The following is a 16,044-nucleotide window of genomic DNA, read 5'->3' on the forward strand; positions in this document are numbered from 1 at the left end:
CAATTATTCACACACTGTAATAGAGAAATGCAATTATTTGTGAGATCTGTCAGAGCAACAAGATTTTTTATTCCAGCACTTCTCTGAAATATCAAACTGTACAGCCTTTCCCCAAAAGGAAGGCAAAAGGATATCCCGGGGGTTAACATCTATCATTGCTACACCAATGACAGCAGTTATAGAAATGATTGACGTATGACACTGATTTAGTTCAAATTTTTAAAAGATCGTTTTGTAGCTGCTAACTCCAAGTGAGCATTTCAGTGAGGAAGTCAACATTGCCAATAGCGTGAGGGTTCCAAGTTGATCATGAGTTGGCCATGAACTATTATATACTGATTTGGCTTTCTGACCCATCATTTAGTTCCATTATCTCAACCATTTGCATATGCTTTGTATTTGCATTGCAAAAATCTGGCCCGGTGACTAGAATCTGGCCCAGTGACTAGACTATCACTGACATCTATACTGATGATGTATGAGCTTTAACGAAATATATTTCTTTTTCATAGATTGAGAGCCCTACAAAGCTCGGGGGAAAAAAAAAAAAAAAAGAAGGTTGCCTCTGAGACATAAAACTGAAAATCAAGGACTCAAAATTTAAGAAATAGCTGCATTAGAGTAATCCAGGATTGGTCCCTTTATGTTGACACATTACAATGTGGTCCTTAAAAATAGCAATAAAAAGGATGTGTCCAGTTTTGCCAGTGGGACACTGCTCCATTAAATAAAAGGCATAATTTTTACATGAGAAATTACAACACATAGTTTTGTATGAGTTTACGCAGAAGATATCTGGTGGGGGTGGGAGGAAGGGGTTATACTCAATTCTAAATATTTATTTCATTGACGGATTATGTTTTTACTGTCTGATTTCTAATAATAAGTGTTCTACAAAGAGAAGTACCAGAATGGCCCACTGAAACGTTTAGTTTGAATTCCTAACATATTGTAGGGTACTGGTCACCACACAAGTACGGCATTAAACTAAATCCATTCCCAAGGAGGATGAGTGGTGATGCACATGCACGAGACCATGGTGACCCTGCTGCTTGAGGGCTCCGCAAAAGCAGGGAATCTGTAGGTCAGTTTTAGAAAGTTGTATACATATTTAAAGCTCCTCTCCTAGGAAAAGCTGTAAAAAAGATTAACTATGCTTGATCAACTGGAAGATGCCTGTGCCATTTTGGGGTGAAATTCTGTCTGAGGGCTACTTTTCTCAAGCAACCCATTTTGTTGTTTCAAAGATATGTTCTCTATTTTTCAACTGTACCTGCAATAAGCTGTATTTCAAATTATACTCTTTTCCTAAAGAATATTTTCATTTAGTTCAGGCTACAACTGTAAGATTTCCTAAATGTTATGTATTTAAAAAAAATAAAAACAAGGAGGAAATATGGAAGTAGCAATGCAATATCACTTATGGTTGTTGCCACAACTATACACTATTGCCACAGAAAGGATTACTGAACTAAAATCACTGCTAATTTTTTTTCTGTATTGATTATTTCCCTGATCACAGAAATAGCTGTAAAAAAGCAGAGTACTTTTAACACACATACACAGTCACTAAGCTGATAATGGAGATGAGCACAAAATTAAATTATCGTAAAAGAGTCTCTGCTATGATTTACATTATGGGTATTTTTCCTTAAAGCTGTAAGATGAAGCAAACCAACAGAACAATCATAATGCACAAGCCAAGCATCTGTGCTACACTGGATAGTACTTGAACTGAGCACAGTTACAGAATTTTCAGTATCTTTAAGCAGAAGAAACACAGACTGCATTTTTTTAGTTAACTGTGTCAAATTTCAGCAACAATGAAAAAACTAGAAATACAAACCAAAAGGTATTTGCAGTATTTTCATACCTACCGAGCCCCTTTATAAAGCTGATCACGCTGGATTTTCTCCAACAGGCCACTGTAATATCCATGAGCCTGTGAATACCTGAAATGTTCCACTCCTTCAGTTAGAAAAGTTAGAATTCTTTTCTAACTAAAATCAAAAAGGAAATTAGTTGTTTCATAATCCGGGTTCATACTTCACTAGAAACCTTTCAGCACTGAGGCAGACATTTCTTCTAGTTTTTTGGGTTTGTTTTGTAACAGACAAGTGCTGAAGACCTACAATGTGTGAGCTTGAGCAGGCCTCCGGATCAGATCAGCCTTTCCATAACCAAAGGGGTAATTTTTAGCTTCAGCATATGATGATGACCACTCACGGAGTGGCTGCATGTCTATATTTATCCACAAGTACATACTATGCTGACAGATTAGCGAAACTACTTCAGGCACTCCAAGAACATGAGACAGGATAATGGAGTTCGACATAAACAAACCACGCATATCGAGCACACGTATTATCACACAGTCCAAGCTGAAAGCAATTAGTATAGAAATGCAAAGCACAGAGACAATACAGGACGGGTTTTGTTTTGTAACTAAGGTCTTTTGGCCAAAAATACATACAGTTTAAATTCCTTGCGATAAACCCAACACAATATCTCTTCTTTCCCCATGCCAACGGTCAGTGAGAAAATAGATATCTTTAAGGACAATCGTACATCTGCTGAAATAACTTTTAAGAAAATGTCCTTTGTTTTAAAGCTGAAATTATAATATTAAAATGAAAGCACATTATTTAATAAAGTGTGAAGAATTTCATTTGCACAGAAATGGTACATGTGCCAAGGTTACCAAAAGGTGGCTGTTTCACTCTTTGAAGGAGATCATTCCTAATTAGTTTGAGCTTGAAAGACAAATAGAATAAAATTCAGGGGAAATTTTTGTTGAGAGAAACAAACTAAAAGCCTAGCAGTTCCATTTTTATCTTGGTGAAAGAAACTGTAGGATTCCCAAGGAAAATGTTATTCCAGCATATTAGTAAGATGCAGTAGTAGCACTGCTTTAATGCATGAATTATTTTCCTAATTCATAATTCATTTGCATATTTCAATGAAAAATAATCATAAAGGAATAAAGTTAACCAATAAAACGTAATATTAATGACTTGCAATATATATGATAGGAAATAAATTTATTTAAAGTACAGGACTTTATGATGAGCGATTGATGCTAGCAATGTCTGATCTTTTTGTGTTTCTGATCCTCTCTTAGGTGAACTTACACTCAAAAATGAAAGACCAGGAAGAATTCACTGCACGTCTTAGTCCCACATCCATACTATTTGCAAAGTAAAAGTGGTGGTACTGGTGTCAGCCTAACTCTTCACAGAGAATCCATTTTGTGCAATATGAATATTGGCCTACATATTTGTTTACTGCTTATTTTCCATTTTTTATTCAAAGAGTTGATAAACCAGGGAGTAAATATATCCTTTTTAAGACACCCCTCCCTGCTTCTCAACTGCATGCTTACCAAAATACAATTTAAACTAATTATTAAAATAAATACAAGAAAACGTGGCTGTATGGCCAATTTCTAAGGTCCATATAAAAGCTGTGGTATGAATCTGCCACAAGCATTAGCACTGCAGACATAGCTTTGCTTCTCTAGTGCTGGAAACCATTCTCACTTCCAACGGGGGCGCGCATCCTCCTAGGGATGGGATGGAGAGATCTGTAATTACCGTTTGCGTATGTATGTCCCAGGCAGAGACCATCAACTGTGGAGCTTTGATACTGCACTTAACTGAATGTACTGCTGCAAAGCTTCCTCTATTTTAATAAACAATGTAAAATGAGCGCGAAACAAAATATGTAGGCAAATATTCATATTGCGTGAAATTGATTCCCTGGGAATGCTCATTTGCAGGTGAGGGAGTTCTTTGCAGTGAAAAATTCACTCACTGACAGCAGTATGTAGACTGAGACAGGAGAGACAGGCACATACAGACAATAACGCATGAGAGAGTCTATATTGCAAAAAGCTCAAACATACTTTTCATCTTAGTAGAACAAAGCTGTCTCCAAAACTACCCATAATAGAAATCTCAGTGAACTTGTAGTTTAAAACTCCAGACTCTGAACAATCTGTCTAAAACTATTGTTCAAGCAAGTACTAGGAAAAGACTCTAGGTCATTCTGTGCTGCTGTCTGGACACAAGAACATGACGTAAATCTACCCCAACTCATCCTGTCTTTCAAAAATCTATTTAATCCTAATACAGGAGTCTTCAGGAAGAGTTACTGTGGTTGACCAACTACATAAATGGTCTGCAATGTAACAAAGATAAAACCCAACAATTCCATGCAAAACAAAAAGCCTGGGCATAGCGTGTAAATCTCCATGCCAGAAGAAATACTATCTGGTCTAGAAGATAAAATAGAAGAGGCCATGAGATCAGCAGTGAAAAGTATAAAAGAAGATCAAGATTTTGGAGCAAAATGGCTCATTCTGAAAACAAGTCTGAAGTGAACAACAGATTTGGGAGGATTTCCAAAAAGGTGGTGAGAGGTGACCAAAGCTCTTCCAAATGGAAATTCTCAAACTACTTGATTACACTTAAACTATAAGAGAGAAAATGCAATTTTATAAATTTCAGATTCTTCGATTTCTTTAAAGAGACATGCATCGGGAGAGTCATTTGTGTAAATTGGCATGGAGGAGAAGAGAGGGACATGATCTCTTCAGTGATAAAGGTATTCCAGGATTTCATCAGAGATTTAACTGAGATAAGACCAACGCTTAAAATTCTTTCTGTCTGAAGACTTTGTGAAAAAATGCTGTTGCTAGGTTTAGATATATTTATGCCATTCTTTACAGAATACTTGAACTACGGAAGACAGTTCCAACCCCTGCAGACTTGGTTGGGCAATCCTTCTCCAACCTTTCTACCACTTCTACCACAACAAGAGAGTATAAATTCTACGTGAACATAAGAAACAGCAAAGCCAGAAAACAGGAGACTGATAGTGCATACACTAAGAAGTGGCAGAGTTGTCGATAAAATGTAAGCTTTGGCCAATCAAACTGCACTAGCCAAGAAAAAGGAGACTTAAATCTCGTGTGTGTGTGTGTGCGTGTGCAAATGCCTGCCGTTCTTCAGTTTATTTTCAGTATCTGCAGGGATGTTATAAAACAGCAGGCCTAAACCAGACCATCTGATATCCTCAGCGAGAAGGATCATTTCAGGACTTAAGGCTGCCTCCGTGTAGTAAACCCATTCTACACTCCCCTGAATCCAGGGGTGGACAATGATTTGCAGAACAGAGCCTCGGAACAAGTCCCAGATGTGATCATTTCTTAACAGTCAGATCCAGTCCTCTGCAGGGTAGAAACAAAATGCAGCATCCATGAAAATAAGTATATGGCCACTCAGTAGGCCTGATGGATGCTAAAAGGCCACTTGTGGGGATGCTCTTCTCTGCATGTCTACAAAGAACTCAAATGCTCATTCCACTCAGAGATGCTTATGAAGCAGCCATCTTCTGAGGTGAACTCCATTAGGAAATAAGCAGTTTAACACAGATATCTTTGCCCAAGCTCAGGAAAACATCAGAACAGTCCTTACACATACTGACAGGTCTTATTTGAGAAGGATGTAAGAGGTGAAGTGCCTGTTAGCTTTGAAGCTAAGGATCTTCTTCAGTCTGGTACCTTGTAAAGGTTAAAACTGTGGCTTTGGCTTTGTTAGCCACTACCAACCTTCTGGCCCTCACATCCCAGGTGCTGCAGGCAGGTGTTCGGCCCTGTAACCCTCGCTGTGCACTGCTGGTCACTGACAGGAGACCCTGGAGAGGAAAGCAGCGGGTGGCGCATATTTTCTCCTCCTGTGAGAGACTGTGTCTCTGTATGCAGGGAATTCAAGACTGATGACTGCCAAAACAAACAGGAAATCCTATCATATACGTCCATCCACTTTCTAAAGTCCTTTTCACTGACTTGGCAAAGCTCCTAGTAACTATGATCCTGTAAGGTGGAGACTTTCCCTTTCTCTTTCTCCCAAGTTGCAGGTCAGGGGTTGAGCAGCTTAACAATGTTCTCTAGGCTCTCATCTCAGATCCCTGCAAGACACCTGAGTGAGGCAGGAAAGCAATTCTCCTTCCTGCCCATTCTCTTCACTCACCATTTATTTTTCTGCTGCTTTTCCTCTAGATCATTATTGTCTTGTTTACGCACACCACCGTGCTGAAGATATGTGGGGATCTAGGCATGTAACATAAAGATTTTTAGCTGCACTGATTTTAGAATTTGCTTGGTTTATTATAAGGTTAGAGACTGAAAAAGCTAAATGACATGGGAAATCTTGTGGACAATTCAAAAACTTCTTACTAAAGGAAACATCTGTGTTGCTTCTGATGGGATCCAAATCAAACATAAATACTTCTGACTTTCTGTGTTTTATACGGTAAGGGCATGCTGCCTCTCTGAAGGCTGACTTAAGATTAACAATATACTTTCAAAATATTGGTATATTTTCTAGATATCTTTGAAAGTTTTGTTATATCTGCCAGTTATCCTAAAAGTAAAAACTTTACATAAGGGTGGAAAGATGTATCCAGATCATCACTTTTAGATGAGTAGATTAACTGATTTTTAAAAATTAAAACAAAGAAAAGGTTTATTTCTGAAACTACGCTAGAATTTCTTTGGGCTCAAATAGAGCTTAAACAACATTTTATTTTAAGTAAAGATGTTTATACTCTTCTTTTATACTTTTTTAGGTACTAGGGGAAAAAAATAGCCTCCAGTTTGGTTTTGTTAGATCAGAAAATAGCTTCCTGTAAGGTTTTTAGACAGATGTTTTGTTTGGTTTGCTTTCCTCTTCAGAGACAGGGAGATGAAGATATTCCTGACGTTTTGTGGTTGATGTTTGTTAGCGGAAGAATTATTTTTAGGGAATCTGGAAAAGTGCCGAGGAAGCACAAGGCTAGAAGAGTCTGATATAGAGAAGGAACAGTTACTTCCAAAAGAGGGAGCAGCAAACAGGGAGGATGTGACCTGTATCTTCCTTCACTACACATTTTCCCTTGGAGAGAGTATGCTTTTCCTTTTCCCTTTAAGTGTTTTACAATAAAACTGTCAAGAGTCTGGATAAGATGGAATTTTTAAAAGATTATAAATTCTTTATTTTTTCCTACAGAAAGACATTACATGCTTGCATCTGAGTCCTATTCCAATTTCAATAGCTACCTCAGATGTTAGTACTGGAACCTTCCCTGAATTGTTGTCTGTTTGTCCACACTTGCTCTTCCAAACCACTGACAAATGTTGGTTCGTGCTGTTGAAAACTCATGTGTTTCACTGGAATGAAAGCAGCACATCAGTTACGGATGACATGGCTTCTGTGCAATGTACACATGTGAATGAAAATGTAGGCGTGTTGTAATGCACTTGTGCAAACATAAGCGCTACTTTATCACTGATGCACAAAAAGAAGCAGGCTGTAGATCATTTCCTTCTGAAATCGCAGGGTCCAAACAGTCCTACTGACCTAACGGTGTTCAACGACTAAGAGTTGATTTCCTACAGAGTTTTGCTTATTTCATGCCATAGCAAATAGGATGTCATCTTTAGTTATGTTTCAAAGTGTAGTACTACACTGAAGAAAAACCTTTAAAACCATAGTTGCTTCCTTGACCTCATCTTCTGATGCACCTGATCTACTCTATGGCTGCCTTTTAGGGAAAGGTTCAAATGTAGCCACCTACAAGCCAAATATCAAATTTGATCTATCCACCTAGGCTCCCAGTAGAGGAAATCAAGAGAGAAGATTTCTAGGTGATTCATCATATCCTTCTTAGATTCTCAGCTTAAGCCTGAATAAATCACTTTCTAGAGGTGCCTATCACCTGTCAGTGATTACTGAAGGAGAACTGACAATAAAAATATGCATCCAAGGTTATCAGAGATGACTCGCACTCCTGAGGCTCTAAACTCTTCAAGAGCATCTTGTACAGACTGAACTGCATCGTGGTGCATTTCAGCTGCTGCCGACAACAATTCATACCCTGCTCGCGTGGGTGGAAAATGGCACAATACCAGCAGTAAACCAAGGCGCAAGCTGGCACTAGGAACTGGCAAGCTAAACCTTCACAGACCGAGAAGACTTTTACAAAACTTTGTGAAGATTTCTGTGATGAAACCACAGGAGAGATTTCTGTGCATAAAGACTAACATTAGAATAAGTCAGCTATCCATTCCTGTTTCCCTCTGCAGTGGAGCACACAAAGTAACATCTATGCAAAGAAAATGAGAGAAAAAAATTTGCAGCCAAAATCTGGATTAATAATTATCATTATCAATCCCCTACCCTATGTATGATTGAATCATTATTGTCATTACCGGCTGCAGCAGCACACTCACAACATTGTCTATCCTCTATATTAAATTAAACACTATTTGTCCTCTTTGCTTACAGACAACCCAACACACAATGTTGTCATCTTTTATTAGCCACACACCATTATGATGCTGTAGTATCTAATAATGCTTTATTAACATGACATTAACAACTCTTTCTTTGAAAGTGGAGTTCTCTTGTTTCTTAGCCACAAATCTAAAGGCAAATGTAAATGTTTGCTGCTTTGCTAGACTCAGACTCCAGCACATAAATATTTCTTATGGTGACTCTGGAATGTAAAACCAGCAGGGACAAGATAATGACTTTTACCATCCCCATGAGCTCAGTGAGAGTTTTTGAAAGTTCGGCCTGAGTAAAGCTGCTGACTGAAAAACTTCCACTTGAACAGATGAACAAAGCACATGGAATTCAGCTTCTGTCCGAGGGACCTTCTGCATGACCAGGCAGTCGCAAATACCAAACGCAACATGCGCAGGACATCGCTCTCACCCTGGTCAGTGGGCCATGACAGAAAACTTCTCTGTATTGAAATGTCTAAATGTTTTGGAGTAAGTGACTGCCAGAAATACATTATTAAATTTGGAGAGGAACAGGCACCTATAGAGATGAGTTCTGCACCAGTTAGGTATGAAAATAAAGAAAGAATCCTAATGTTACCATCAGATTTTCCAAATAAACAGTTTAAACACTGAGAAAACAGAGTCATTCCTTAGAAAAACGGGAGAGCCTAATAACATCTGAAAATAATTTAAAAAATTCATTTTATGGGATATTCAAAGGGAAATCCAGTGTTCCTGAGGGCTGAGACAAAATTAGTGTTGTATCAGGCTTTTTTAAAGTGTCAGCAAGGACAATCCAGGCAAGCACAACACACTTGGCCCGATATTCATCCTGGAATGGCTGGATTTGATTAATAAGGAACCAAAGTACAATAATACAGTGCCATATCCATAGGTTTATGGAAAGTAAATTTTTTTAAACTAACTGTATCTTTTTATGAGATTATATATCTGGTTAACAAAGTTAAAAGTGTAGTCTTCTATTTGTGTTTGGCAATTGGATTGGTATATTACCAAACTGTAAAACGGAAACAAAAAAATAAATGTTCAGAACAAAAATAGATTAAAAGCTATGTAATATATACTTCTCAACACGGGTTATTAGAGAAAAACACCCTAATGAATGCCATTCTAGTGGACGTATAGAGACCAGTTCTTGGTCTTGTACTGTTTATCCTTGCTGCTAATGACACAAAAGAAAACCAGAAACATTTCTATCAACTTTACAGGCAAGATGCAAATGAAGAGTGATAGAGAGAAAAAATAGTAAAAAGGTCCTTCTCCTTTGAACAGCATTTTGAAAACTAAATGCAAGCAGGGAATATATAAGACATTAATTCTAACCTATGGAGAATTGCACGGCCAGAGACAAAGAACGCACACCGCACGGACAGAATAAGGCTTTCTATTCCAGGGAAGCACTGATTATGAAAAAAGGCCTGAGACCAGGATGACTAATGTGTTGAAAACAGGCTGCTATTCTTGTGACCTGAAGAGCTATGGAGAGGCTTTTCAAGCAGGATAAACAAAAGCAAAAGCAGGAAAGCTGTAGTGCTTCGCTGCCGCTGTCTCTGCAAATGCCGCTGGATGCTCAGGCCTGTTCTGGTGTCTGCAGCTTGAGGACGCTGAGGAACTAGAGAACATTCAGGAAAGGCAACTATAACTAATGACTGGAAAACTTGCCTTAAAGCTTAGTTTAGTTTGCCCCTGAGAAAGCTACAAGGGCATTTAATCATATCCTCTAATGACAGGAATTTACACCTATCGCACCTACAACGGCAGCTATGTGCAAAACATATTTACATGCAGCCCTTCAGCCCAAAATGCCTTTTCAGACAACACAAGCACTGGGGCACTCCCAAGGTGTGATTCATCGCCTCCTAACAAACACGTCTAAAGCAGCTCATCTGAACTGGACCCTGAAAATGCGTATTTCTCTCCACTGGCTATCAGGAAAGGCAGGCGTGACTATGTCAGATGTAATATAAACACCCAGGATGGCTGAAAGTTAGGTGAGATGACTTCCATGCCTGTTACGCATGAATCTGAGGAACAGAAATTTGCTAACAGACAGCTCTTGGTTCGGTAACATCCAGTGTCTGGAATTTTAAACTAGGCAAATGCATTAAAGAAGTTAAACACAAAGGGAAGGCAATTAATCGCTAGAATGCTATTAAGGCTGGTGCTGATTCTCCCATTAGTGGAAATTTTAAAATAAGATTTTTTTTTTAAGATGTGCCTTAGCTCAAACAGAAATTAATTCAGAGAAGCCATAAAGCCGGCTCTATGAGGAGAACAGATTGGATGACACAATGCTTTTTCTGGTTGTATAATTTATGACTCATTGAATACATTAGTAGAAAGCATATTGCTGAGAACAATATTTCATTGGTAAAAGTAGCATACAGATGTTCTGAGAAGGATTCTTCTATCTCTAATCCTGATAACATCAAGAAGAAGAAGTCTGAATGTCTATCAGTACTTGATTTCTCTTTTCACATCCAGGTACTAGTATAATTTGTGTGATCAGAGTATCTTTATGATATACGTGATGATTTTCTGACATGATGGTTTGCTTGTCAAACACGATTTGCCAAAACAGAAGCTGATTGTAAGGGTTGTTTCATAGAATACACCTCAGGGAAACATGAAAGTAGGGGCGAATTTGAGATGATTCAATTTTCAGGGAATATTTTAAAGAAAAAGTACATTGCCAGAATAATTTATAAATGTCTCTTATAACTAAAATTGATAATCATACAAAGCAGTGGTTAGCCTTAAGAGAATGCTCGTCTAGACAAGTGAAGCTCTCTGAAGGTGCAGTGATGTGCTCAGGGAAGCCATATTCCACTGTCTGAGCGGATGTCTGAGGAGCACAGAAGAACCACAGCAGAAATGCTATTATTGAAAGTATGTTCCCATGCACATGAAGAGAGACTGTCCTGAGAACTGGGAAAAGGCTAAAACCACATCTTAATGTGTGTTACAGATCACCAACAAATGCCAGGTCATCTGCTACAGAACAAAGCTGAATCAATATAAAGATTCAAGGCCTCTTCCTTGTATAGTAGCACAATCTGAAATAACACTCAGTTCCATACTTGGGTGTATAAGAAAGGTTGTGGTAATGCTGTTTGCATTACAGAATTATGTATTCCACCTATTGAACATAATTTTCTTCATTCTCCTCTTGTGGCACCTAAGAAGTTCACCCGGTCTAGTAAATTGTCCTACCCCTGATCCAAAGAGAACTTTATAAGATGGAGCTGAGGCTCCAAGAGGCAGGAGTGCTCAGAAGACAGACACGTTTCCAGCATTAAGCAAAAAAGCAGAACTGTTGGGTTAAAAAATGCTGATTCCTGCTGTAGGAAGCAGAACAATACCAACCTGAAAAACGCGTAAATGGGTTTGCAAATAGGTGTGGAATCAAAAAGATAAAGAAAAGAGGGTAGGCAGTGTTTGGCAATGCTGTTCCATAGACTGTGATCTTACCATAAATTGTATTAGTTACAAACATCAGCTGTTGTTATGGGACATCACTTCGCATCAAACACAACGACAAGCTATATTAGCATAATGGGTTATTATTCCCACATCCGTGTGAGCAGTACTCCATGGCAACCCAAAGATAATGAACGGCTTTGTCAGCAAGAGAGCACGTACAAAACTATATGAAGCACGAACACCAAGTACCTGAAATGGTACATGAGGCTGCTAATAAACTAAGAACTTAAACATCGGCATTTACATTTCTTTCCATACATACACAGAAAGAAGCACTGAACTTTTCGGTACACTCTCAGCTGTCCATTGTCATTGTGGGGACTTTGTATTTCCAAGACACTTTTACTCAGGGCTCAAGTCCATTGAGACGTTGGGTGTTTAAACCTGGCCTGTGGGACACAAACCAGAAAACCGACCCAAATGATCAGGTTCCCAGTGAGTCCAGCAGCAGCTCAGAACTGGATCCCAACAGCCACCCTGGGCCCAACACCTCCTGAGACACGTCCCCACGTGGACCCGGCAGTGTTGGGCCACTTCAGATGTGCAAAGGAGAGGAGAGAAGCAGCTCCTCTCCTCCGTTTGGCTGTAACCACTTCTTAAGTAACAAGCTTAATGGCTAGAGTACTCACCCAGAATATGGTAGCTTTGGGTTAGATGCTTAATTAAACCTCAGGGTTTTGAACTTTCATCTCCCACCTTCTTGGAGAGCACTCTCATTTTCTGGCCCATGTTCTGCTTGTTCGAAGTTTGTCAAATTTGAAGAAAGAATTCAGTGTGCATTGAATGAGAGATGAAATGCAATGGCAAGCATGGATCTAGCTCAGTAGTCGCCACTCAATCACTACAAATTGTGATAGATTAAATTATAATAAAAAGTAACATTAAACAGTAAAGGTATTTGGGCAAGGGAATGCCTACATCGGTAAATTAACTTTTGTTCTTGTCACTGTGTGTTAGATACACTTCACTAATGCCTCCACATTAGATCCTTCAGATATTTCTACCTGGTTTCTGCCTGAGTCTGAGCCATGCCAAATAATTTCTCCTTGAAAAAGATGGTCATTGATCACACTGATCATTTGTGTCATAAGAAATTTAATGACTGAAGATCATTTTCTGTATTAATTAGCAAGATATAATTTGTGATATATATTTACACACACAAATATTTAACAATAATGCATAGATTTAAACCTTCCAGCCAAATGTTTCAAACTCTGCTTCTATAAAGTAGGTAAATTGTAAACATGCCAAACATAACAAATGTAAACTACATCAACTTGAAATGTCATTTCTGGATTTAATATTATAAAAATGAAAACTTGATAATGAAAAGTCATGCCCTGAGGATATCACCATAATATAAATGTAATCTCTAAAATGCATGTCATCTCAGTCAGGCAGGCTTTAGGAGAATTTACCAATAAGGTTGAAATTTGGTACGTAAATGCTTAGGATATATGCTGGCTGTGCAAAAGGATCTGACTAGTATTATACACCCCTTTGTACTTAACTGAGAAAAATACTTGATTAAAATCTGTGGCAGCAACTTTGCAGAAACTCATTACTGTGCAGGAATAGACCCCTTTTTGTAACATGAAAATGACTGCATAAAGTAATACAAGAACTTACGGTGAACTAAAAAGAATAGTATTAATATTAGGCAGAAAACTATTCTAAATATCTATTAATATCATAAACCCATAATAAATGTAAACAAATCTCTAACTTGCCAATAACGTGAATCTTCCATTTTACTCCCTGAAGGATTACTGTTTGTCCCCAAATAAACTAGAAACCCCTTGCATGTAACTGCAATTCTCGGCAGCTCTGCTGCGATGGTCAGACCTCTGGGTCTCGCGCTTTGGGCACAGCAGAGCTGGGAAGCGGCCGGGTGCCGCTCCGCAGGCACATGGACCTTCCCTCGCTGCCCTGCAAGAAGACAGCGAAGCCTCCACCCCTCCTTCCAGTGGAGAGCTGGCCCTCGTACTGCAGGTGAAAAATGTCCCCAGTCTTGTTTTTCACGTTTCAAGAATAAATTCTGTCTCGAAAACAGGTACAGATTACCATGGTAGGTAAGTTTTTACTCTAAATAACTCCTCATTTCATTTAATTACTCTTTTTTTTCCTCCTTTTCCCTTGCTGATACTTACTCTAATATAAGGATTATCACAAATACCATTAACATGCTATTTACCTTCTTTCAAGTCCCTAACACTGATATAAAATAAAATAAAGCCTAGAGTCCATCCAGCAGTACCCAACTGTTCAGCTCAATCTCATGTGACAACAAACCATCAGCAAAGATACTTTATTTACAGAGTTTCATGTCGGTTTTTAACACATGGCTCATAAAGCTATTATGCTTGAAAGCATGCTGAGTGACACTCAAATATTCACTAATACCCAAATGCATGGTCTTGATTCACCCGAGAATGCTGTCAGAAGCCCCCAGATCTGTCTGACACACTCCCCTGGGAGATCCTGGGACAGACCAGCTTTCATTATTAGCTAATAAGCTACCTGCCTTTTGGGAGAAGAAATGCACGAGGAAGTTATCTGCTACTGCATTACAAGTAATAATAAATAGGCTAATAATCTAGTAAGAGTATTTCTTTGTACTTCTGTGTGCTTTCCACTGCATGCTGCATTACCTCATTGGACTCAGGCTTTCCGAAGTGACAATGACAAGGGAGGTAATACGGTGGATGTATGATTAATCTGATGCCAAACAAACCAACTGTTGACCCAGTTACCTTAACAGCACACACAAGCCACTTGCTGTTCTCCTCACCTGATAACATTCAACACTTTCTGTCACCTGGCCTAAGCACAAAGCAAAGCAACGCACACCCTTTGCTGGTGGGATTTGCTGTAAAGCAAGGATGTAGGATGGAAACCAGGACTCCTGCACTGCATTCTGTGCTTGGGAAGGGATTTCTCTGTCTCTCACCTCCCCCATCTCCCCACCTGCTCTCTTCTTACTCCATCCCTACAACCTGGTGTCTCCTCATGCCTGCGTCTTCCCCACTTGAGGCTCCCCATTCCAATTCCTGACTCCAATACGCTGTTCCCCTTGTCCAGCCAAACATCGCTCACCTTGTCCTACCAGTCCTCTCACCTCCATCCCACCCCTCCTCATGTCCCCACCTCTTCACCCACCCCTTCCAGTCTCCCCTTTGCCCCATCTCCTGCCAGCTGTTCCATTTCCACTGCCACTGTCTGGGAGGTGTCAGTTCCCCTATTTCTGGTTCCTCCCCTACAATGACTCCCCTGTCTCTTCTCTTTCCATTCCCCCTGATTCTCCTTCCTGGGCTTTGAAAATTTAAAATCCACTTTCCCCTCCATCCTCACTTTCTTTGTGCAGCCACCGTCCCGAGGCAGCTGGCTGTGAGGTGTCTGTCCCCCACCTACCCCCAAGATCCTCTGCAAGGGAACTCGTAACACAAACAAACAACACTGGGTTTGCATTTTCTCATTCTTAGACAACTTGTTAAACAAGTTCAAAAGAAGTAGGCAGACTGCATAAGCTTTGCTTCCATTGGAAAGCTGACTAAAAACAATCCTGGTTACAAGGGAATAAATGCAAAATCTGATGTCAGGTAGCTTACACTACTTTCAACATGTGATAGTGTAATATGCACAGAATAAACCTGATACTGAAAGCATACAACAGTATGTTACTGTGAGTATATGCAGTAACCTACACCACAAACTTCTCAAGGAAGAGCTTCAGCTAGAACTCCATACAGGTATCCTTTTCACTATAAAAGCAAATTGATCCAGACATTTAAAGACATAAATAACAATCATAATTGCAGCTAAAAGAAAGCTAATTGTGTATATTTTTGTTAACAAAAGTTGTTAAAGGGAATCAATACCAAAACAAATTTATAAATATACATCCTTCAAAGTTGAAGTTACTTCACATACAAGCTGAGAGACCCTTCAAAGTTACAGAGACAGAGAAGAGCTAAATAGCTTGAGATTAGGAAAAAATGTTATTATAATGATCACATAATTATAGGAGAACTCCCGCAAAACAATACCTTTGGCAGATTTCTGTGCTGAGCCAGGTACTACTGGTTACTTAAGAATTCGAGGGAATATAAATGAGTCCTTCAAAGTCATGCCTTTCAAAATAAAATTAAAACTATCTGCAACTTCACAATTATAAATAAAATCAAGAACAATAATAATCAAGATCCATT

At 39.0% G+C, this 16,044-nt stretch overlaps 1 protein-coding gene across 5 annotated transcripts in view; it reads right to left on the reverse strand.

The window, feature by feature from the left end:
* FRY (FRY microtubule binding protein) overlaps positions 1 to 16,044 on the reverse strand; it is a 241,792-nt gene that overhangs the window by 142,786 nt on the left and 82,962 nt on the right. The window contains exon 1 of one of the 5 annotated variants that reach the window (XM_065627030.1): positions 1,878 to 2,169. The exons of the other annotated variants lie outside the window; for them this stretch is intronic. Within the exon in view, the coding sequence (XP_065483102.1) occupies positions 1,878 to 1,938 (61 nt within the window). The 5' untranslated portion in view covers positions 1,939 to 2,169. Of the gene's footprint in view, positions 1 to 1,877; positions 2,170 to 16,044 lie in introns of those variants that run through there. 5 annotated transcript variants of the gene reach the window in all.

Source organism: Caloenas nicobarica, chromosome 1 (genome assembly GCF_036013445.1).
Source record: "Caloenas nicobarica isolate bCalNic1 chromosome 1, bCalNic1.hap1, whole genome shotgun sequence".
In the NCBI taxonomy this organism is placed as follows: domain Eukaryota; kingdom Metazoa; phylum Chordata; class Aves; order Columbiformes; family Columbidae; genus Caloenas; species Caloenas nicobarica.